Genomic DNA, 25,303 nt, shown 5'->3' with positions numbered 1-25,303 from the left:
TTTCATTGCAAGTACAGTACAGACCAATAGTTTGGACACACCTGATTTTTCTGCATTTTCATGACTATGAAAATTGTACATTCGCACTGAAGACATCAAAACTATGAATTAACACATGTGGAATTATATACTTAACAAAAAAGTGTGAAACAACTGAAATTATATCTTATATTCTAGGTTCTTCAAAGTAGCCACCTTTTGCTTTGTTGACTGCTTTGCACACTCTTGGCGAGATCGGGAATGGTCTTCCAACAATCTTGAAGGAGTTCCCAGAGATGCTTAGCACTTGTTGGCCCTTTTGCCTTCACTCTGCGGTCCAGCTCACCCCAAACCATGTCGATTGGGTTCAGGTATGGTGAATGTGGAGGCCAAGTCATCTGGCGTAGCACCCCATCACTCTCCTTCTTGGTCAAATAGCCCTTACACAGCCTGGAGGTGTGTTTGGGGTCATTGTCCTGTTGAAAAATAAATGATAGTCCAACTAAACGCAAACCGGATGGAATAGCATGCCACTGCAAGATGCTGTGGTAGCTATGCTGGTTCAGTATGCCTTCAATTTTGAATAAATTCCCAACAGTGTCACCAGCAAAGCACCCCCACACCAGCACACCTCCTCCTCCATGCTTAACGGTGGGAACCAGGCATGTAGAGTCCATCTGTTCACCTTTTCTGCGTCGCACAAAGACACGGTGGTTGGAAGCAAAGATCTCAGCAGACCAAAGCACAGATATCCACTGGTCCAATATCCATTCCTTGTGTTCTTTAGCCCAAACAAGTCTCTACTGCTTGTTGCCTGTCCTTAGAAGTGGTTTCCTAGCAACTATTTTACCATGAAGGCCTGCTGCACAAAGTCTCCTCTTAACAGTTGTTGTAGAGATGTGTCTGCTGCTAGAACTCTGTGTGGCATTGACCTGGTCTCTAATCTGAGCTGCTGTTAACCTGCAATTTCTGAGGCTGGTGACTCGGATAAACTTATCCTCAGAAGCAGAGGTGACTCTTGGACCTCCTTTCTCAGGGCGGTCCTCATGTGAGCCAGTTTCTTTGTAGTGCTTGATGGTTTTTTCCACTGCACTTGAGGACACTTTCAAAGTTTTCCCCATTTTTCGGACTGACTGACCTTCATTTTTTAAAGTAATGATGACCACTCGTTTTTCTTTACATAGCTGCTTTTTTCTTGCCATAATACAAATTCTAACAGTCTATTCAGTAGGACTTTCAGCTGTGTATCCACCAGACTTCGGCACAACACAACTGATGGTCCCAACCTCATTTATAAGGCAAGAAATCCCACTTATTAAACCTGACAGGGCACACCTGTGAAGTGAAAACCATTCCCGTGACTACCTCTTGAAGCTCATCAAGAGAATGCCAAGAGCGTGCAAAGCAGTCATCAAAGCAAAAGGTGGCTACTTTGAAGAACCTAGAATATAAGACATAATTTCAGTTGTTTCACACTTTTTTGTTAAGTATATAACTCTACATGTGTTAATTCATAGTTTTGATGCCTTCAGTGCCAATGTACAATTTTCACAGTCATGATAATACAGAAAAATCTTTAAATGAGAAGGTGTGTCCAAACTTTTGGTCTGTACTGTACATGCTGCAGATCTCTGCTAGTTTGTATTGTACTGTATTGTGTAGGAACAGACTGTGGGATTAGGGAGAGATAGGCAGGGTTTCATCCACCACCACAATATACAAAACAGTTTTATGGGGTATCTTTTTAGAGCCAAATAATATTACTTAGTACCAGCATATACTAAATGAATTTTTTTGGAGCTATAAAATATTCCTGCGTACCAGCATATAAAAAAACTTTTTTTATTTTTACAGCTAAATAATATTCTTCAGTGCCAGCATATAGTTAACATCTTTTCTAAAACTAATTGATAAATAATATTCCTTACCTATTGCTGAAATAGCTAATATTTATCTAATAGTTGTGCGACTGGCGCAAAACCTGCTGAACTACGCAAGTGTAAAGGTACTGTCACACTAGACGATATCGCTAGCGATCCGTGACGTTGCAGCGTCCTCGCTAGCGATATCGTCCAGTGTGACAGGCAGCAGCGATCAGGCCCCTGCTGTGCTGTCGCTGGTCGGGGAAGAAAGTCCAGAACTTTATTTCGTCGCTGGATCTCCCGCTGACATCGCTGAATCGGCGTGTGTGACACCGATTCAGCGATGTCTTCACTGGTAACCAGGGTAAACATCGGGTAACTAAGCGCAGGGCCGTAAAGTGAAAGCAGAGCACAGCCACAGCGGTGAGTCACCACTGTGTGACTCACCGCTGTGATGTGCTTTCACTTTCACTTTACGGCCAGCAGTCAGTGCAGGAACCAGACGGCAAGGGACAGACAGCTGAATGTAAGTATGTACTGTTTGTTTTTTTACGCTGGTAACCAGGGTAAACAGCGGGTTACTAAGCGCGGCCCTGCGCTTAGTTACCCGATGTTTACCCTGGTTACCGGGGACCTCGGGATCGTTGGTCGCTGGAGAGCTGTCTGTGTGACAGCTCTCCAGCGACCAAACAGCGACGCTGCAGCGATCCAGATCGTTGTCGGTATCGCTGCAGCGTCGCTAAGTGTGACGGTACCTTTACTCTTTACCAGTAATTTCCCTGAGTTGGCTGTTGGCATGTGTCATAAAGGCAGAAAATGTCCAAAAGTGACACCATTCTAAAAACTGCACCCCTCAAGGTACTCAAAACCACATTCAAAACAATTATTAACACTTCAGGTGCTTCACAGGAATTCTTGGAATGTTTAAAAAAAATGAACATTTAACTTTTTTTCACAAAATTTTTAATTCAGATCCAATTTGTTTTATTTTACCAAGGGTAACAGGAGAAATTGGACCACAAAAGTCGTTGTACAATTTGTCCTGAGTACGCCGATACCCCATATGTGGGGGTAAACCACTGTTTGGGCACATGGCAGAGCTTGGAAGGGAAGGAGCGCCATTTGACTTTTCATTGCAAAATTTGCTGAAATTGAGATCGGACACCATGTCGCGTTTGGAGAGCCCCTGATGTGCCTAAACAGTGGAACCCCCCCAATTCTAACTGAAACCCTATCCCAAACACACCCCTATCCCTAACCCCAACCATAACCCTAACCACACCCCTAATCCTAATCCCAACCCTTATCCCAACCGTAAACGTAATCCAAACCCTAACTTTAGCCCCAACCCTAACCCTAACTTTAACCCCAACCCTAACTTTACCCACAACCCTAACCCTAACTTTAGTCCCAACCCTAACCCTATCTTTAGCCCTAACCCTAATGGGAAAATGGAAATAAATACTTTTTTTTTTTTTAAATGTATTATTCCCTAACTAAGGGGGTAATGAAGGGCGCTTTTATAGCATTTTTTTGGCTGATTTTTATAATTGGCAGCCATCACACACTAAAAGATGCTTTTTATGGCAACAAATAGATTTGCCTCACCACAGTTTGAGAGCTATAACTTATCCATATTTTGGCCCACAGAGTCATGTGAGGTCTTGTTTTTTGTGGGACGAGTTGACGTTTTTATTGGAACCATTTTCATTACTTTTTATTCTGATTTTTGGGAGGCAGAATTAACAAAAACCAGCAATTCTTGAATTTCTTTTAGGGAGGCGTTTATACCGTTCCACGTGTGGTAAAATTGATAAAGCAGCTTTATTCTTCGGGTCAGTACGATTACAGCGATACCTCATTTATATCATTTTTTAATGTTTTGGCGCTTTTACACAATAAAACACTATTTTATATAAAAATGAATTGTTTTTGCATCACTTTATTCTGAGAGCTATAACTTTTTTATTTTCTGCTGATGATGCTGTATGGTGGCTTTTTTTGAGGGACAAGATGACGTTTTCAGCGGTACTATGGTTATTTATATCCATCTTTTTTATCACATTTTATTGCACATTTTGTTCGGCGGTATGATAATAAAGCGTTGATTTTTGCATCGTTTTTTATTTATTTTTTGCGGTGTTCACTGAAAGGGTTAATTAATGGGATAGTTTTATAGAGCGGATCGTTACAGACGCGGCGATACCAAATATGTGTACTTTTATTGTTTGTTTTTTTACATAAATAAATGGATTTATTGGAAAATATATATATTTTTTTTTATTTGGGGATTTTTTATTTTATACATTCTATATATTTTTTTTTTACACTTTATAACATTGTCCCATTGTCGATCACTTCGCATTGTTCCGGTGGGAGAGCACAGGGAGCCCCCGTCCCTGCGCAATGCCCCTCTATGTCGCTGTTACTACTGACAGCGGCATCAGAGGGGTTAAATGCCCACGATCGGCGCTAGCGCCAATCGTGGGCATTGCTGGGGGGTGTCAGCTGTCACAAACAGCTGACACCTGCACGCGATCGCTGTGGTGCTCACTGTGAGACCGCGCGATCGTGCCGCCATACTAGTACTGCGGTTTGCGGAAACTCAGCTCCGGCAGAGCAGTACTAGTATGACGCATGTCGGGAAGGGGTTAAAGCTTGCAGAGATATGCAAATGTCACAATTTACCAATGCCGATAATGTTCCTTACTCTGCTGTTGCTACTTATCATAAAAAATAAAGGCATGCAGGCATCTTCTCCATGCTGTTCCCATTTAGTTAGACCTGTTTGTTTGGTCCAGCAGAAAAATATTCGGCTTTCCCATTGACTTGTATTGGATCCGTTATTCGGTGCGAATACACGAATATTACAAATTATTTTTACCGATTTTCGCTCATCACTAGTCACCAGGTTTTTGCTACCTCATTTCAGGCCAGCATAATAGAAAGGTAACCCAGCCACACCATTCACTAGCAGCTTTCTTTGTACATTGTATAATGACAATAAGATGCTAATCAGTGCTGGGGGTGTTGTTGGACAAGGAAGCATGTGAGCTGTAATCCTGTAGTAGTAAACTCCTGCTGCTAAAATTATCATTGTATTGACTCAACAGCACATAGCCTAGTAAAGGTACCGTCACATTTAGCGACACTGCAGCGATCTAGACAATGATCCCAATCGCTGCAGCGTCGCTGTGTGGTCGCTGGAGAGCTGTCACACAGACAGCTCTCCAGCGACCAACTATGCGAAGTCCCCTGGTAACCAGGGTAAACATCGGGTTACTAAGCGCAGGGCCGTGCTTAGTAACCCGATGTTTACCCTGGTTAAAAGCGTCAACGTAAAAAAAACAAAAAAAACCACTACATACTTACATTCCGGTGTCTGTCCTCCTGCGCTCTGCTTCTCTGCACTGTGTAAGCGCCAGCCGGAAAGCACAGCGGTGACGTCACCGCTGTGCTCTGCTTTACGGCCGGCCGGCGCTTACACAGTGCAGAGAAGCAGAGCGCCGGAGGACAGACACCGGAATGTAAGTATGTAGTGTTTTTTTTTTATGTTTACGCTGGTAACCAGGGTAAACATCGGGTTACTAAGCGCCAATTCAGCGATGTCTGCGGGAGATCCAGCGACGAAATAAAGTTCTGGACTTTCTGCTCCGACCAACGATGTCACAGCAGGATCCAGATCGCTGCTGCCAGGACGCTGCAACATCACGGATCGCTAGCGATATCGTTGTGAAGTTGGCCAGTGTGACGGTACCTTAAGTGAAACAACCTTGAAATCAGTTTCTCAGCTCCTACCTCATGCTCTCCTTAGATTACATAGCAAAACATGTTGACAGATTCCCATTAATTTAATTATCTAATAAAAAGCTGCTTTTATATAAAATGCAGTAAGTAAAATCTACACTACATGTATTATTTTTATGAATGGTTTGTGAATGGTTTTATGATTATGAAATGATTTAAGTTTTAGGGATGACAGATTCCCTGAAACCATAAAAATAGTGTGAAACCCATAACAAATTATATCACCAAATTTCTACTGCATCACTCACTATAGAGTCCCAATTTGTCTCTGGGAGTGACATCAGTACAAGAATGAATGCTTGAATAAGACCGTTCTGTATTTCGAAGCACAACAAATGTATTTTACAAGAGTGGCTTAAAACATCAGGAATTTTATACCTGAAGGGATCCTGTCAATTTTCTTAATTGCACCATAAGTGCTTGTCTCAAGTAGGAATTTTAGTCTTGACTTCAACCCTTTGGAACAGCTTTAGGATAAAATAAAATGAGGAATGCAAGACAGACCTTCGCGTCCAACATCACTGTCTGACCTCAGATTCCCACACACACTCCAAAATCTTGTGGAAAGTCTTCTCAGAACGGGGATACTCTGTTATTAGTTGAACCCTCTTTTGTGACTGTAACACCCATGATTTTGGAATGGGATGTCCAGCCAGAGCATACAGGTCCTCTATATCATTCGCTATCTAGTGCATGTCTAATGTGAAATGGACAAATATAATAAGTTTATCACTCACTTCAAATGTTCAGGAACAGTTTCCAATAGCATATGCAAAAAATCCTGAAAGAAAACAAAATATGATTTAGGATCATGTCTTCAAAAACAAATTTACTGAATGCAAATTTACTTAGCTAAAACGTATGTTTTTGACACCACAAATTCAGGCATACAGTAATTTAGATTAATTTTATGGAACAGCAGTATATCATGCATATTAACCTATGGGTCATATTACGTGCACGCCGCTAGGTTTAGATAGGGGTGGGACAGGTCTCATGAATTCTTTGGAACTCTGGGAGAACCATTACTCAGGGCGACCATGTACTGCAGCTTCCTCAGGCACACGATGGATCCACTTTGTTGTGAATTCTGTGGCTGAATTCACTCCTGTGGTCACAAGTGGTACTGCAGCTTCTGAGCTTCCTCCCTCAGGTGTTCTGGTGAGCTCGTTGGCTGCTTTGTTATTTAACTCCACCTGATTCTGTCTTCCTTGCTCCTTGTCTATGTTCCAGTGTTGGATCTGAGCTTCTGGATCTTTCCTGTGGCCTGCTGCTCTGCTTAGATAAGTGCTTCTTTGCTTTTGTTGCAACTTTTTCTGTCCAGCTTGTTAATTCGTTTTGCTGGAAGCTCTGAGACGCAAAGGGTGTACCGCCGTGCCGTTAGTTCGGCACGGTGGGTCTTTTTGCCCCCTTTGCGTGGTTTTTTGCTTTAGGGTTTTTTGTAGACTGCAAAGTTCTCTTTGCTATCCTCGCTCTATCTAGAATATCGGGCCTCACTTTGCTGAATCTATTTCATCCCTACGTTTGTCTTTTCATCTTGCTAACAGTCATTATATGTGGGGGGCTGCCTTTTCCTTTGGGGTATTTCTCTGAGGCAAGTCAGGCTTGTTTTTCTATCTTCAGGCTAGTCAGCTCCTCAGGCTGTGCCGAGTTGCATAGGTAGTGTCAGGCGCAATCCACAGCTGCCTTTAGTTGTGTTTAGGATAGGTTCAGGTATTGCGGTCTACAGAGATTCCACGTCTCAGAGCTCGTTCTATTGTTTTTTGGGTTATTGTCAGATCACTGTATGTGCTCTGATTGCTGGCACACTGTCACTGGATTGCCTACATAACAGTACAAGGAGCCAACCTAATGATTCTCAATAGAGGGAAAAAAGAAGTTCTGACATCATTTTTTTTCTCAGCTCTGTGTTCAGTCTTTTTTTTCCCCTAGACATTTGGGTGTTTCAGGACACAGGTGTGGACATGGATATTCAGGGTCTGTGCTCTTCAATGGATAATCTCGTTACAAATGTACAAAGGATTCAAGATACTATTGATCAGAAATCTATGTTAGAACCAAGAATTCCTATTCCTGATTTGTTTTTTGGTGATAGAACTAAGGGTACCGTCACACTATACGATTTACCTACGATCACGACCAGCGATATGACCTGGCCGTGATCTTAGGTAAATCATAGTGTGGTCGCTGGGGAGCTGTCACACAGACAGCTCTCCAGCGACCAACGATGCCGAGGTCCCTGGGTAACCAGGGTAAACATCGGGTAACTAAGCGCAGGACCGCGCTTAGTTACCCGATGTTTACCCTGGTTACAAGCGTTAAACTAAAAAAAAACAAACAGCACATACTTACATTCTGGTGTCCGTCAGGTCCCTTGCAGTCTGCTTCCCGCACTCAGTGACTGCCGGCCGTAAAGTGAAAGTGAAAGCACAGCCGCTGTGCTCTGCTTTCAATTTACGGCCGGCAGTCACAGTGCGGGAAGCAGAGACTGCAAGGGACCTGACGGACACCAGAATGTAAGTATGTGCTGTTTGTTTTTTTTTAGTTTAACGCTTGTAACCAGGGTAAACATCGGGTAACTAAGCGCGGTCCTGCGCTTAGTTACCCGATGTTTACCCTGGTTACAAGCGAACGCATCGCTGGATCGCATCGCTAGATCGGTGTCACACACACCGATCTAGCGATGACAGCGGGAGATCCAGCGATGAAAGAAAGTTCCATACGATCTGCTACGACGTACGATTCTCAGCAGGATCCCTGATCGCTGCTGCGTGTCAGACACAGCGATATCGTAACGATATCGCTGGAACGTCACGAATCGTACCGTCGTAGCGATCGAAATGTTATAGTTTGACGGTACCCTAAGTTTCTTAATTTCAAAAATAATTGTAAGCTATTTCTGGCCTTGAAACCTCATTCTTCTGGTAATCCTATTCAACAGGTTTTGATTATTATTTCTTTTTTGCGCGGCGACCCTCAGGACTGGGCATTTTCTCTTGCGCCAGGAGACCCTGCATTGAGTAATGTCAATGCGTTTTTCCTGGCGCTCGGATTACTTTACGATGAGCCTAATTCAGTGGATCAGGCTGAGAAAAATTTGCTGGCTTTGTGCCAGGGCCAGGATGATATAGAAGTATATTGTCAGAAATTTAGGAAGTGGTCAGTACTCACTCTGTGGAATGAATCTGCGCTGGCAGCTTTGTTCAGAAAGGGTCTCTCTGAGGCTCTTAAGGATGTCATGGTGGGTTTTCCTATGCCTACTGGTTTGAATGAGTCTATGTCTTTGGCCATTCAGATCGGTCGACGCTTGCGCGAGCGTAAATCTGTGCACCATTTGGCGGTATTGTCTAAGATTAAACCTGAGCCTATGCAGTGCGATAGGACTATGACCAGAGTTGAACGGCAAGAACACAGACGTCTGAATGGTCTGTGTTTCTACTGTGGTGATTCCACTCATGCTATTTCTGATTGTCCTAAGCGCACTAAGCGGTTCGATAGGTCTGCCGTCATTGGTACTGTACAATCCAAATTCCTTCTGTCCATTACCTTGATATGCTCTTTGTCATCATATTCTGTCATGGCGTTTGTGGATTCAGGCGCTGCCCTGAATCTGATGGATTTGGATTATGCTAAACGTTGTGGGTTTTTCTTGGAGCCTTTGCGGTGTCCTATTCCATTGAGAGGAATTGATGCTACACCTTTGGCCAAGAATAAACCTCAGTACTGGACCCAGCTGACCATGTGCATGGCTCCTGCACATCAGGAAGTTATTCGCTTTCTGGTGCTACATAATCTGCATGATGTGGTCGTGTTGGGGTTGCCATGGCTGCAAACCCATAATCCAGTATTGGATTGGAACTCTATGTCGGTATCCAGCTGGAGTTGTCAGGGGGTACATGGTGATGTTCCATTTTTGTCTATTTCGTCATCCACTCCTTCTGAGGTCCCAGAGTTCTTGTCTGATTATCAGGATGTATTTGAAGAGCCCAAGTCCGATGCCCTACCTCCGCATAGGGATTGTGATTGTGCTATCAATTTGATTCCTGGTAGTAAAATCCCAAAAGGTCGATTATTTAATTTATCCGTGCCTGAACACGCCGCTATGCGCAGTTATGTGAAGGAATCCCTAGAGAAGGGACATATTCGCCCATCGTCATCACCACTGGGAGCAGGGTTCTTTTTTGTAGCCAAGAAGGATGGTTCGCTGAGACCGTGTATTGATTACCGCCTTCTTAATAAAATCACTGTTAAATTTCAGTATCCCTTGCCATTGTTATCTGACTTGTTTGCTCGGATTAAGGGGGCTAGTTGGTTCACTAAGATAGATCTTCGTGGTGCGTATAATCTGGTGAGAATCAGGCAAGGAGATGAATGGAAAACTGCATTTAATACGCCCGAGGGTCATTTTGAGTATCTAGTGATGCCGTTCGGACTTGCCAATGCTCCATCTGTGTTTCAGTCTTTTATGCATGACATCTTCCGTGAGTATCTGGATAAATTCCTGATTGTTTACTTGGATGACATTTTGATCTTCTCAGATGATTGGGACTCTCATGTGAAGCAGGTCAGAATGGTTTTCCAGGTCCTGCGTGCTAATTCTTTGCTTGTGAAGGGATCAAAGTGTCTCTTCGGTGTGCAGAAAGTTTCATTTTTGGGGTTCATCTTTTCCCCTTCTACTATCGAGATGGATCCGGTTAAGGTCCAAGCCATCCAGGATTGGACTCAGCCGACATCTCTGAAAAGTCTGCAAAAGTTCCTGGGCTTTGCTAATTTTTATCGTCGCTTCATCTGTAATTTTTCTAGCATTGCCAAACCACTGACCGTTTTGACCAAGAAGGGTGCTGATTTGGTTAATTGGTCTTCTGCTGCTGTGGAAGCTTTTCAGGAGTTGAAGCGTCGTTTTTGTTCTGCCCCTGTGTTGTGTCAACCAGATGTTTCTCTTCCGTTCCAGGTCGAGGTTGATGCTTCTGAGATTGGAGCAGGGGCGGTTTTGTCACAGAGAGGTTCTGGTTGCTCAGTGTTGAAACCATGTGCTTTCTTTTCCAGGAAGTTTTCGGCTGCTGAGCGTAATTATGATGTGGGCAACCGAGAGTTGCTGGCCATGAAGTGGGCATTCGAGGAATGGCGTCATTGGCTTGAAGGAGCTAAGCATCGCGTGGTGGTATTGACTGACCATAAGAACCTTACTTATCTCGAGTCTGCCAAGCGCTTGAATCCTAGACAGGCCCGTTGGTCGTTATTTTTTGCCCGCTTCGATTTTGTGATTTCGTACCTTCCGGGCTCTAAAAATGTGAAGGCGGATGCTCTGTCTAGGAGTTTTGTGCCCGACTCTCCGGGTTCATCTGAGCCGGCGAGTATCCTCAAGGAAGGAGTCATTGTGTCTGCCATCTCCCCTGATTTGCGGCGAGTGTTGCAAAAATTTCAGGTGAATAAACCTGATCGTTGTCCGGCGGAGAAACTGTTCGTCCCTGATAGGTGGACTAGTAAAGTTATCTCTGAACTTCATTGTTCGGTGTTGGCTGGTCATCCTGGAATCTTTGGTACCAGAGAGTTAGTGGCTAGATCCTTCTGGTGGCCATCTCTGTCACGGGATGTACGTACTTTTGTGCAGTCCTGTGGGATTTGTGCTAGGGCTAAGCCCTGCTGTTCACGTGCCAGTGGGTTGCTTTTGCCCTTGCCGGTCCCAAAGAGGCCTTGGACACATATTTCGATGGATTTCATTTCTGACCTTCCCGTTTCTCAAAAGATGTCAGTCATTTGGGTGGTCTGTGATCGCTTTTCTAAAATGGTCCATCTGGTGCCCTTGGTTAAATTGCCTTCCTCCTCTGATTTGGTGCCTTTGTTCTTCCAGCATGTAGTTTGTTTGCATGGCATTCCTGAGAATATTGTTTCTGACAGAGGTTCCCAGTTTGTTTCAAGGTTTTGGCGAGCCTTTTGGGGTAGGATGGGCATTGACCTATCTTTTTCCTCGGCTTTCCATCCTCAGACTAATGGCCAGACCGAACGAACCAATCAGACCTTGGAAACATATCTGAGATGTTTTGTTTCTGCAGACCAGGATGATTGGGTGTCCTTTTTGCCGTTGGCTGAGTTCGCCCTTAATAATCGGGCCAGCTCGGCTACCTTGGTCTCTCCATTTTTCTGCAATTCTGGGTTCCATCCTTGTTTCTCTTCAGGACAGGTTGAGTCTTCGGACTGTCCTGGTGTGGATTCTGTGGTGGACAGGTTGCAGCGGATCTGGACTCAGGTAGTGGACAATTTGACCTTGTCCCAGGAGAAGGCTCAACTTTTCGCTAATCGCAGACGCCGTGTGGGTCCCCGACTTCGTGTTGGGGATCTGGTTTGGTTATCTTCTCGTCATATTCCTATGAAGGTTTCCTCTCCTAAATTTAAACCTCAATCCTGTGTCTTTTCGTCTGACCCTCCCAGACTCCTTTTCCATACATAATGTATTCCATAGGTCGTTGTTGCGGAGATACGTGGCACCTATGGTTCCATCTGTTGAGCCTCCTGCCCCGGTTTTGGTGGAGGGGGGATTGGAGTATATTGTGGAGAAAATTTTGGATTCTCGTGTTTCAAGACGGAAACTCCAGTATCTGGTTAAATGGAAGGGTTATGCTCAGGAAGATAATTCCTGGGTTTTTGCCTTTGATTTCCATGCTCCAGATCTTGTTCGTGCCTTTCATGTGGCTCATCCTGGTTGGCCTGGGGGCTCTGGTGAGGGTTCGGTGACCCCTCCTCAAGGGGGGGGTACTGTTGTGAATTCTGTGGCTGAATTCACTCCTGTGGTCACAAGTGGTACTGCAGCTTCTGAGCTTCCTTCCTCAGGTGTTCTGGTGAGCTCGTTGGCTGCTTTGTTATTTAACTCCACCTGATTCTGTCTTCCTTGCTCCTTGTCTATGTTCCAGTGTTGGATCTGAGCTTCTGGATCTTTCCTGTGGCCTGCTGCTCTGCTTAGATAAGTGCTTCTTTGCTTTTGTTGCTACTTTTTCTGTCCAGCTTGTTAATTCGTTTTGCTGGAAGCTCTGAGACGCAAAGGGTGTACCGCCGTGCCGTTAGTTCGGCACGGTGGGTCTTTTTGCCCCCTTTGCGTGGTTTTTTGCTTTAGGGTTTTTTGTAGACTGCAAAGTTCTCTTTGCTATCCTCGCTCTATCTAGAATATCGGGCCTCACTTTGCTGAATCTATTTCATCCCTACGTTTGTCTTTTCATCTTGCTAACAGTCATTATATGTGGGGGGCTGCCTTTTCCTTTGGGGTATTTCTCTGAGGCAAGTCAGGCTTGTTTTTCTATCTTCAGGCTAGTCAGCTCCTCAGGCTGTGCCGAGTTGCATAGGTAGTGTCAGGCGCAATCCACAGCTGCCTTTAGTTGTGTTTAGGATAGGTTCAGGTATTGTGGTCTACAGAGATTCCACGTCTCAGAGCTCGTTCTATTGTTTTTTGGGTTATTGTCAGATCACTGTATGTGCTCTGATTGCTGGCACACTGTCACTGGATTGCCTACATAACACCACTTGCTCACACAGATACAATTGATAAAGTCCTCATGAACAGTGTAGTTTAATGTCACAGCACATTCAGTACAATTCAAGTCTCTTAAGCACAGGCTTCATAAACAGTACAGCTGCTTCTTAGAGGCACATTGACTAACAGTCTCTTTTGATAGCACAGTTCAGCACAGATGAAGACTCTTTACAAAGGCACAGTAGTTCACAGCATTCCTTGTAGCCCAGTGTAATGGAGGAGGGGGAGAGTTTGCTGACGGAGATTATCCCGGTAACACAACTTCTTCCAGTACTTATCTTCCTGCTCCTGATAGACTTTTTCCACTAGCAGTACAGGGGTTTAGCCCAATTCCACTCTGTAATGGAATCCTGTGTCCCTATGGTTCACTTGCCCGAACTTTTGTGAGAGAGAGATCACACACTGGGGCTCTGATAACCACTCCCTGTCTCGTGTGACTGTGTTAACCCCTCTAGTTGCTGGATGCTTCTGAAGCACAGCATTTAGCACTACTTCTGCATGTAACAGTCATATCAATTTTATTTGAAGCATATTGAATTATTTGTGTAGATTTCATATTAATTTTACAGTGTTCCATAAGCAGAGCTGTAACACACATAGAATTAGTATGTGTGTAACATCTCAATGCAATTATCTGGACACATATGTACAATCAACATGCACAGATAATTAAGATAAGAATGACTTATTTTTAAATCAGTTTTCTTTTTATCAAATATATTTTTCAAAGTCTTTTTGGTAAATTTTCTTTTTTTATACCCCGATTTTTATTAAAACAAAATAAAAAATCTTACAATTTTCATTCTAGCCATTGGGGCTTTTTGTAGACTCTTACTTCTATTTTTTCAAGAATAGTTTACAGCAGTTTCCTCATTATCCCAAGTAAGATTACAATGGCAGGTAAAACCTCTATATACAACTAATATTTACAGATTAGCAAATTTGATCGGGTTCCTGCTTATTTGGCACGCTATAGCGCTTACTGAATAAGCTGCAGAGGGAACCTTGGATACATGGAGCACACCGGCTGATCAGCTGTTCGGCACCACAGCTGCATGTGTCGTGGCTGTGTCACAGTCACAACACATGCATGGAGAGGGCCTGTTTGTTTGTGACTGTCACACAGTCACGACTAGGGTTGAGCGAAACGGGTCGAACATTTTCAAAAGTCACCGACTTTTGGCTAAGTCGGGGTTTCATGAAACCCGATCCGACCCCTGTGCGGGGTCGGCCATGCGGTACGCGACTTTCGCGCCAAAGTCGCGTTTCAATGACGCGAAAAGCGCCATTTCTCAGCCAATGAAGGTAAACGCAGAGTGTGGGCAGCGTGATGACATAGGTCCTGGTCCCCACCATCTTTGAGAAGGGCATTGCAGTGATTGGCTTGCTGTCTGCGACGTCACAGGGGCTATAAAGAGGCGTTCCCGCCGACCGCCATCTTACTGCTGCTGATCTGAGCTTAGGGAGAGGTTGCTGCCGCTTTGTCAGAAGCAGGGATAGCGTTAGGCAGGGTCCATTAACCACAAAACCGCTTGTGCTGCAGCGATTTGCACTGTCCAACACCACCCTCGGTGTGCAGGGACAGTGGAAGTTTTTTTTTTTTTTTTCCCCCTCAGCGCTGTAGCTCATTGGGCTGCCCTAGAAGGCTCCCTGATAGCTGCATTGCTGTGTGTACGCCGCTGTGCAAACCAACTGCTTTTTTCAAAGCACAAATCCTCTTGTTCCTTCCTTTCTGCACAGCTATCTTTTTTGTTTGTCCACACTTTTTATTTGATTTGTGCATCAGTCCACTCCTTATTGCTGCCTGCCATACCTGGCTGAGATTACTGCAGGCAGGGAGATAGTAATTGTAGGACATTCCCTGTTTTTTTTTTTTTTTGGTGGGAGATTAAGATTGGCAATTTGGCATTTCTGCTAGAGTGCCATCCCTGTGTGTGCCATCTCTCTCACATAGTGGGCCATAGAAAGCCTTTTCATTTTTCTGTATTTTTTTTTGTGGGGTGTATAAATTCTCCCTGATAAAAATACAGTGGGAGATTAATATTAGCCTTTGGGCTTGTGTGCCAGTCCTGAGCGTCCCATCTCTCTCACAAATAGTGGGCCATAGAAAGCCTATTTTTTTTTTTTTTGGGGTTTTAGAAATTCTCCCTGAAAAAAAAAGGGAGATTAATATTGCCCTTTGGGCTTGTGTGCCAGTACTAAGCGTGCCATCTCTCTCTCTCTCTCTCTCAGTCAGTGGGCCATAGAACGCCTATTTTTGGTTTTATTTGTTTTCTAAATTCTCCCTGAAAAAATCATTTTATTTTATTTGGTTTCTAAATTCTTCCTGATAAAATCATATTTTTTTTATTATTTTTTTTTCTAAAGTCTCCCTGAAAAAAACAAAACAAAAAAAAAAACAAACAAAAAAAACAGTGGGGGATTAATATTGGCCTTTCTGCTTGTGTGCCAGTCTTGACTCCTGTGTGCGTCATCTCTCATTCAGTGGGCCATAGAACGCCTATTTTTTGTTTTATTAGTTTTATAAATTCTCCCTGAAAAAATCATTTTATTTTATTTGGTTTCTAAATTCTTCCTGATAAAATCATATTTTTTTTATTATTTTTTTTTCTAAAGTCTCCCTGAAAAAAAAAAAAAAAAAACAACCAAAAAAAACAGTGGGAGATTAATATTGGCCTTTCTGCTTGTGTGCCAGTCTTGACTCCTGGGTGTGCCATCTCTCTCTCTCTCTCTCTCTCTCTCTCTCCAATTGTGGTCCATAGAAAGCTTATATTTTTTTTCCTTGATTTGGGTTCCAAAATCTACCAGAGAAAATAACTACATCAATCATTGGTAGAAAAATATTGGCCTCTGGGCTTGTGTGCCACTCCTGACTCCTGTGTGCGTCATCTCTCAGTCAGTGGGCCATAGAACGCCTATTTTTGTTTTTATTTGTTTTATAAATTCTCCCTGAAAAAATCATTTTATTTTATTTGGTTTCTAAATTCTTCCTGATAAAATCATATTTTTTTTATTATTTTTTTTTCTAAAGTCTCCCTGAAAAAAAAAAAAAAAAAACAACCAAAAAAAACAGTGGGAGATTAATATTGGCCTTTCTGCTTGTGTGCCAGTCTTGACTCCTGGGTGTGCCATCTCTCTCTCTCTCTCTCTCTCTCTCTCCAATTGTGGTCCATAGAAAGCTTATATTTTTTTTCCTTGATTTGGGTTCCAAAATCTACCAGAGAAAATAACTCCATCAATCATTGGTAGAAAAATATTGGCCTCTGGGCTTGTGTGCCACTCCTGATTCCTGTGTGCGTCATCTCTCACTCAGTGGCCCATAGAAAGCATATAGTTTGTTACATTTGTTTTCTAAATTCTCCCTGCAAAAATCTATTTTTTTTTTTTTTGGGGGGTTTCTAAAGTGTTCCTGAAAAAAATAAAAATAAAAAAAAAATAATAGTGTGACATTAATATTAACATTTGTGCTTCAGTGACAGTCCTGCGTGTGGGGCATCTCTCTAATTTGCAGCCACCAAAAACAGAGTGTGTAACATTGGGCCTGATTTTCGCTGTGGTCTCACCAACCTGTAAAGGGGTAGCTAAATCATACTGAAGTTATAGCTCACCGTGTAAGTTGTGTGACTGCAACAAATAACGTTAGTTTGGTTACGTTTTTAAAACAATGAGGAAGTCTAGTGGAAGAGGTCGTGGCCGGGGGCGTTCATTGTCAGCTGGTAATGAGGGTAGTGGTAGTGGTGGAGCATCAGGTGGTCGTGGGGAAAAAAATATTGCACCTAAGTCTGGAGCTGTGGAGCCAGGTTCGTCGTCCGGCTACACAAGGCCTCGAACGCTCCCTTTTCTGGGATTAGGAAAACCACTTTTAAAGCCGGAGCAGCAAGAGCAAGTTTTGGCTTATCTTGCTGACTCAGCCTCTAGCTCTTTTGCCTCCTCTCGTGAAACTGGTAAAAGTAAAAGCAGCGCGTCGTTAGTGGATGTTCACGGTCAGGGACAAGTCACTTCCTTGTCCTCTTCAGCAAAAACAACAACAGAGAAGAATGCAGCAGGCGACACAACGGGTTACTCCATGGAGCTCTTTACACATACCGTCCCTGGCTTAGAAAGTGAAGCAGTTAACAGTCCATGCCCATTACAAGTTGAATCTGACATGGAGTGCACTGACGCACAGCCACAGCCAGACTACTATGCTGGTCCTTTGACTCAGACCACAACATTGCCCTCGCAGGGTGCTGATCAAGAATCAGACCCTGATGAGACTATGTTGCCCCATCACGAACGCTATACCACCAAACGACACGGTGACACAGACGAAGTTGCGCAGGAGGTACAAGAAGAGTTATTAGATGACCCAGTTCTTGACCCCGATTGGCAGCCATTGGGGGAACAGGGTGCAGGCGGCAGCAGTTCTGAAGCAGAGGAGGAGGAGGGGCCGCAGCAGGCATCAACATCGCCACAGGTTCCATCTGCCGGGCCCGTATCTTGCCCAAAACGCGTGGCAAAGCCAAAACCTGGTGGAGGACAGCGTGGCCATCCGGTTAAAGCTCAGTCTGCAATGCCTGAAAAGGTATCCGATGCTAGAAAGAGTGCAGTCTGGCATTTTTTTAAACAACATCCAATTGATCAGCGCAAAGTCATCTGTCAAAAATGTTCTACTTCCTTAAGCAGAGGTCAGAATCTGAAAAGTCTCAATACTAGTTGCATGCATAGACATTTAACCACCATGCATTTGAAAGCTTGGACTAACTACCAAACGTCCCTTAAGGTTGTTGCACCCTCGGCCAATGAAGCTAGTCATCAACGCAACATCCCTTCCGGCAGTGTAGGACCACCATTTAGCGCACCACCTGCTGTATCTGTGCAGGTATCTTTGCCAGGCCAAAGCAGTCAGGGTCAGGGAATCACCAGTTTCGTAGTAGGAAACACTGCATCTAGGGCACCGGCGGCAACAATACCATCTCCCACCGTCTCTCAGTCTGCCATGTCCACCGGCACCCCCGCTAGTTCCACGATCTCCAGCTCTCCAGTCCAGCTCACCCTACATGAGACTATGGTTAGAAAAAGGAAATACTTAGCCTCGCATCCGCGTACACAGGGTTTGAACGCCCACATAGCTAGACTAATCTCGTTAGAGATGATGCCCTACCGGTTAGTTGAAAGCGAAGCTTTCAAAGACCTGATGGACTACGCTGTACCACGCTACGAGCTACCCAGTCGACACTTTTTTTTCCAGAAAAGCCATCCCAGCCCTCCACCAGCATGTTAAAGAGCGCATCGTCCATGCACTCAGGCAATCTGTGAGCACAAAGGTGCACCTGACAACAGATGCATGGACCAGTAGGCATGGCCAGGGACGTTACGTGTCCATCACGGCACACTGGGTAAATGTGGTGGATTCAGGGTCCACAGGGGACAGCAAGTTTGGGACAGTTCTGCCTAGCCCACGGTCTAGTAAACAGTTGTCTGTAGCCGTTCGCACCCCCTCCTCCTCCTCCTCCTCCTCGTCCTCCTGCAGAAGCAAGAGCTCGTCCACAGACCGCAGTCGCACAAACACTCCATCCGCACCTGCCACTGTTGCACACCAGGTCTCCCATTATGGGGCAGCTACTGGCAAACGTCAGCAGGCTGTATTGGCTATGAAGTGTTTGGGCGACAATAGACACACCGCGGAAGTTCTGTCCGAGTTCTTGCAGCAAGAAACGCAGTCGTGGCTGGGCACTGTAGATCTTGAGGCAGGCAAGGTAGTGAGTGATAACGGAAGGAATTTCATGGCTGCCATCTCCCTTTCCCAACTGAAACACATTCCTTGCCTGGCTCACACCTTAAACCTGGTGGTGCAGTGCTTCCTGAAAAGTTATCCGGGGTTATCCGACCTGCTCCTCAAAGTGCGTGGACTTTGCGCACATATCCGCCGTTCGCCTGTACACTCCAGCCGTATGCAGACCTATCCCCAGCATCGCCTAATCATAGACGTTGCAACAAGGTGGAACTCAACACTGCACATGCTTCAGAGACTGTGCGAACAGAGGCGGGCTGTTATGTTTTTGTGGGAGGATACACATACACGGGCAGGCAGTAGGATGGCAGACATGGAGTTGTCAGGTGTGCAGTGGTCGAAGATTCAAGACATGTGTCAAGTCCTTCAGTGTTTTGAGGAATGCACACGGCTGGTTAGTGCAGACAACGCCATAATAAGCATGAGCATCCCCCTAATGCGTCTGCTGATGCAAAGTTTGACGCACATAAAGGATCAGGCGTCTGCACCAGAGGAAGAGGAAAGCCTTGATGACAGTCAGCGATTGTCTGGTCAGGGCAGTGTACATGACGAGGTACCGGGCGAAGAGGAGGTGGAGGATGAGGAGGATGATGGGGATGAGTATATTTTTAATGAGGAAGCTTTCCCGGGGGCACGGGAAATTGGTGGCGTGGCAAGGCCGGGTTCTGGTTTTTTGAGGGACACAAGTGACGTAGATTTGCCTGCAACTGCCCCTCAACCAAGCACAACCGCAGATTTGACAACGGGAACTTTGGCCCACATGGCGGATTATGCCTTGCGTATCCTCAAAAGGGACACACGCATTACAAAAATGATGAACGATGACGATTACTGGTTGGCCTGCCTCCTTGATCCTCGCTATAAAGGCAAATTGCAAAATATTATGCCACATGAGAACTTGGAACTAATATTAGCAACAAAACAATCAACTCTTGTTGACCGTTTGCTTCTGGCATTCCCTGCACACAGCGCCCGTGATCGTTCTCACACGAGCTCCAGGGGCCAGCAGACCAGAGGTGTTAGAGGGGCAGAAATCAGAAGTGGCGTTGGCCAGAGGGGTTTTCTGACCAGGTTGTGGAGTGATTTTTCTATGACCGCAGACAGGACAGGTACTGCAGCATCAATTCAAAGTGACAGGAGACAACATTTGTCCAGTATGGTTACAAACTATTTTTCATCCCTTATCGACGTTCTCCCTCAACCGTCATTCCCATTTGATTACTGGGCATCCAAATTAGACACCTGGCCAGAATTGGCAGAATATGCATTGCAGGAGCTTGCTTGCCCGGCAGCTAGTGTCCTATCAGAAAGAGTATTCAGTGCTGCAGGTTCAATACTAACAGAAAAAAGGACTCGTCTGGCTACCCAAAATGTAGATGATCTAACCTTCATTAAAATGAACCACAACTGGATTTCAAAATCTTTTGCCCCACCCTGCCCGGCTGACACCTAGCTTTCCTATGAAAAGGTCTTGCCTGTGGACTATTCTGAATGACTTTTCCAATCTCGTAATTTTCTTCACCTGATTGTCCAGCATACGACATGTTTCCACCTCACGAAATGGCCAAACTCCCCACACGGGGCCGTGCTATCGCCACTTTGCGCTTGGACCCTTGAGAGTGCTGTTTGTCTGAAGAGGTGGGTGTGGCCGCTTTTGGTCGACGGCACTGCCACTGGGTCCCTCATAGTACAATAAAGTGTCTCTGGCGGTGGTGGTGCGCACCCAACGTCAGACACACCGTTGTAATATGAGGGGCCCTGTGCCTGTACCGCCGGCCACAAGACAGTTCCCCCCCCCAGCTCAAACAGTGCTCTACCACTAGCAAAATTATCTCTCACAGCTTCACCAATGTGTAGTCTAGGCGCTGACATCCTTCAATGCCTGGCACTGACAATACCATTGTTTTGACATTTTTGTTATGTTAGGCCTTCGAAGCCTGTCTGCGGTCCCTTCTTTCTACAACTACTACACTGACCAGGCCACTGCTGGCCGTGTTACCCTGGAACCAATTTAAAAGTGCCTACAGTCAGCCCAATTTTGTTATGTTAGGCCTTCGAAGACTGTCTGCCGTCACTCCTTCCACTAGACTTCCACTGACCATACACTGCTGCCCATGTACCCCTGGAACCAATTTAAAAGTGCCTACAGCCAGCCCAATTTTGTTATGTTAGGCCTTCGAAGCCTGTCTGCGGTCACTCCTTCCACTAGACTTCCACTGACCAGACCACTGCTGCCCGTGTACCCCTGCAACCAATTTAAAAGTGCCTACAGCCAGCCCAAGTTTGTTATGTTAGGCCTTCGAAACCTGTCTGCGGTCACTCCTTCCACTAGACTTCCACTGACCAGACCACTGCTGCCCGTGTACCCCTGGAACCAATTTAAAAGTGCCTACAGCCAGCCCAAGTTTGTTATGTTAGGCCTTCGAAGCCTGTCTGCGGTCACTCCTTCCACTAGACTTCCACAGACCAGACCACTGCTGCCCGTGTACCCCTGGAACCAATTTAAAAGTGCCTACAGCCAGCCCAAGTTTGTTATGTTAGGCCTTGGAAGCCTGTCTGCAGTCACTCCTTCCACTAAACTTCCACTGACCAGACCACTGCTGCCCGTGTACCCCTGGAACCAATTTAAAAGTGCCTACAGCCAGCCCAAGTTTGTTATGTTAGGCCTTCGAAGCCTGTCTGCGGTCACTCCTTCCACTAGACTTCCACAGACCAGACCACTGCTGCCCGTGTACCCCTGGAACCAATTTAAAAGTGCCTACAGCCAGCCCAAGTTTGTTATGTTAGGCCTTGGAAGCCTGTCTGCGGTCACTCCTTCCACTAGACTTCCACTGACCAGACCACTGCTGCCCGTGTACCCCTGGAACCAATTTAAAAGTGCCTACAGCCAGCCCAAGTTTGTTATGTTAGGCCTTGGAAGCCTGTCTGCGGTCACTCCTTCCACTAGACTTCCACTGACCAGACCACTGCTGCCCGTGTACCCCTGGAACCAATTTAAAAGTGCCTACAGCCAGCCCAAGTTTGTTATGTTAGGCCTTCGAAGCCTGTCTGCGGTCACTCCTTCCACTAGACTTCCACAGACCAGACCACTGCTGCCCGTGTACCCCTGGAACCAATTTAAAAGTGCCTACAGCCAGCCCAAGTTTGTTATGTTAGGCCTTGGAAGCCTGTCTGCGGTCACTCCTTCCACTAGACTTCCACTGACCAGACCACTGCTGCCCGTGTACCCCTGGAACCAATTTAAAAGTGCCTACAGCCAGCCCAAGTTTGTTATGTTAGGCCTTCGAAGCCTGTCTGCGGTCACTCCTTCCACTAGACTTCCACAGACCAGACCACTGCTGCCCGTGTACCCCTGGAACCAATTTAAAAGTGCCTACAGCCAGCCCAAGTTTGTTATGTTAGGCCTTGGAAGCCTGTCTGCGGTCACTCCTTCCACTAGACTTCCACTGACCAGACCACTGCTGCCCGTGTACCCCTGGAACCAATTTAAAAGTGCCTACAGCCAGCCCAAGTTTGTTATGTTAGGCCTTCGAAGCCTGTCTGCGGTCACTCCTTCCACTAGACTTCCACAGACCAGACCACTGCTGCCCGTGTACCCCTGGAACCAATTTAAAAGTGCCTACAGCCAACCCAAGTTTGTTATGTTAGGCCTTGGAAGCCTGTCTGCGGTCACTCCTTCCACTAGACTTCCACTGACCAGACCACTGCTGCCCGTGTACCCCTGGAACCAATTTAAAAGTGCCTACAGCCAGCCCAAGTTTGTTATGTTAGGCCTTGGAAGCCTGTCTGCGGTCACTCCTTCCACTAGACTTCCACTGACCATACACTGCTGCCCATGTACCCCTGGAACAAATTTAAAAGTGCCTACAGCCAGCCCAAGTTTGTTATGTTAGGCCTTCGAAGCCTGTCTGCGTCCCGTTCTTTCAACTACAACTACACTGACCAGGCCACTGATGGCCGTGTTCCCCTGGAACCAATTTTAACTTGCCTACAGCCAGCCCTATGTTATTATGTTAGGCCTTCGAAGCCTGTCTGCGTCCCGTTCTTTCAACTACAACTACACTGACCAGGCCACTGATGGCCGTGTTCCCCTGGAACCAATTTTAACTTGCCTACAGCCAGCCCAATGTTAGGCCTTTGATGCCTGTCTGCCGTCACTCCTTCCACTAGGCCTCCACTGACCTGTCTATTGCTGCCCGTGTACCCCTTGAACCAACATCATTAAATATAAAAAAAATTAATTTGATTATAAAAAATAAGATCGTGTTGAGATCTCAAATGCAGACATTTTAACAATCAAAACAAACACACAACAAATATCTGGAACTGTACTACAAAGGTCCAACAGCTACAATTTCTTTCTCCTGCAAGAAGTTAACTGAAAGTTTTTTGGAGTTGTTAACACAGATATGGCATCCACCGAGTGTTGTCCTGTCGCGTCTCCTTTAAATTATTTCCAATAAGATGTTAAACTATTAATTTAATAAAATCAATAATTAAAAAAATAATTGAGTAAGTCAAAAGCACATTGCAAATAAACATTAATTACAAATCAAGAAGCATGGCGCGTCCGAGGGTGAGTAGATACCGAATAAGAATATAATCACCCTCGGACGCGCAATGCTTATTTACAACAGCCTTCCTTCCTAAGAATCAGCCCTTCCGTGGTGTAGAGAGAGGTTGTGTTACACTCCAAGGTGTTCCCCAGGTTGCCTTTCCTGAGCTTCGATCTTCCGGCTCTCGTTTAGTAGCTGTTGGAAACTACGCTGCATTAGGCCTACTAATTGTGTATGGGTGAAACAGTGGCGCATCTGCGGTCCCTCCTTCCACTAGGCCTCCACTGACCTGTCTACTGCGGCCCGTGTACCCCTTGAACCAACCTAATAAAATATTTAAAAAATTAATTTGATTATAAAAAATAAGATCATGTTGAGATCTCAAATGCAGACATTTTAACAATCAAAACAAACACACAACAAATATCTGGAACTGTACTACAAAGGTCCAACAGCTACAATTTCTTTCTCCTGCAAGAAGTTAACTGAAAGTTTTTTGGAGTTGTTAACACAGATATGGCATCCACCGAGTGTTGTCCTGTCGCGTCTCCTTTAAATTATTTCCAATAAGATGTTAAACTATTAATTTAATAAAATCAATAATTAAAAAAATAATTGAGTAAGTCAAAAGCACATTGCAAATAAACATTAATTACAAATCAAGAAGCATGGCGCGTCCGAGGGTGAGTAGATACCGAATAAGAATATAATCACCCTCGGACGCGCAATGCTTATTTACAACAGCCTTCCTTCCTAAGAATCAGCCCTTTCGTGGTGTAGAGAGAGGTTGTGTTACACTCCAAGGTGTTCCCCGGGTTGCCTTTCATGAGCTTCGATCTTCCGGCTCTCGTTTAGTAGTTGGTGGAAACTACGCTGCATTAGGCCTACAAATTTGGTATGGGGTGTAGAGACAGGTTGTGTTACACTCCAAGGTTTTCACCAGGTTGCCTTTCCTGAGCTTCTATCTTCAGGCTCTCATTAAATTGTGGTTAAATGGAACAACTGCATTTGGCGTACTAGTTGGTTTGGGGCCTACTATCGGTGTCTGCCGCTCCTTGCTGTTCTCCTGGTTTCCTGTCCTGAAATTCCATTTTCAGCCTCTCGTTAAGTAGTTGTTAATGTTAAACTGCATTTGGCCTACTAGTTGGGTTGGGGCCTACTATCGGTGTCTGCCACTCCTTGCTGTTCTCCTCCACTGAACAAAGCTGTGCCGCCTGTTTACTACGGTTGCCAATTTTGAACTGCATTTCGACTACTTACTGATTTGGCCCTACTCTCTGTGTCAGCCTCTCATTCCAGTTGTCCTCCACTGCAATGCCCCCTGGTTATTCCTGTGTTACCAATTTTGAACTGCATTTAGCCCACTTTCTTCTTTGGGCCTATATCTGTGTTTCCACTTCATCGTGCCCATTGCCCAGCCAGTGATAGATGAGTCTGCTGGTACATTGACCCATAACGCAACATTCCCCGTGCACGCTACACAACAACATTGTGACCCTGCTGAAAGTCAGGTTGCTCTTCCCGCATACCATACCACCTTACACGGGGACAAAGAGGAAGGTGCAGATGAAAGTGCAGGTTCCTTCATCAGGTGGGGGGAGGAATACTAGTTGGCGACGTCACTGGCACAGGGCCTCTCATAGTACGCAAAAGTGTTGCTGCCGGTGGGAGGCGCCCCCGCCGTGCAAACACACCGCTGTACTTTGAGGGGCCCTGTGCCAGTGCCAATGCCAACGAGTGGGCCCCCCCTGCTTGCTCAGGTTCACAGCACTTGCAAAGTTGAAATACTTACCTCTCCCTGCTC

At 45.3% G+C, this 25,303-nt stretch overlaps 1 protein-coding gene across 2 annotated transcripts in view; it reads right to left on the bottom strand.

Annotated features, from left to right (window-relative positions):
- The window catches only part of AOPEP (aminopeptidase O (putative)), a 1,002,964-nt gene that overhangs the window by 322,137 nt on the left and 655,524 nt on the right, over nucleotides 1-25,303 (bottom strand). For both annotated transcript variants that reach the window (XM_069762004.1, XM_069762007.1), the window contains exon 10: nucleotides 6,386-6,429. In XM_069762004.1, the coding sequence (XP_069618105.1) occupies nucleotides 6,386-6,429 (44 nt within the window). The remainder of the gene's footprint in view (nucleotides 1-6,385; nucleotides 6,430-25,303) is intronic.

The sequence above is a fragment of the Ranitomeya imitator genome, chromosome 1 (assembly GCF_032444005.1).
Source record: "Ranitomeya imitator isolate aRanImi1 chromosome 1, aRanImi1.pri, whole genome shotgun sequence".
Taxonomy (NCBI): domain Eukaryota; kingdom Metazoa; phylum Chordata; class Amphibia; order Anura; family Dendrobatidae; genus Ranitomeya; species Ranitomeya imitator.
The sequence above is the reverse complement of the archived record's forward strand: the minus strand, read 5'-3'. Positions and strand labels throughout refer to the sequence as shown.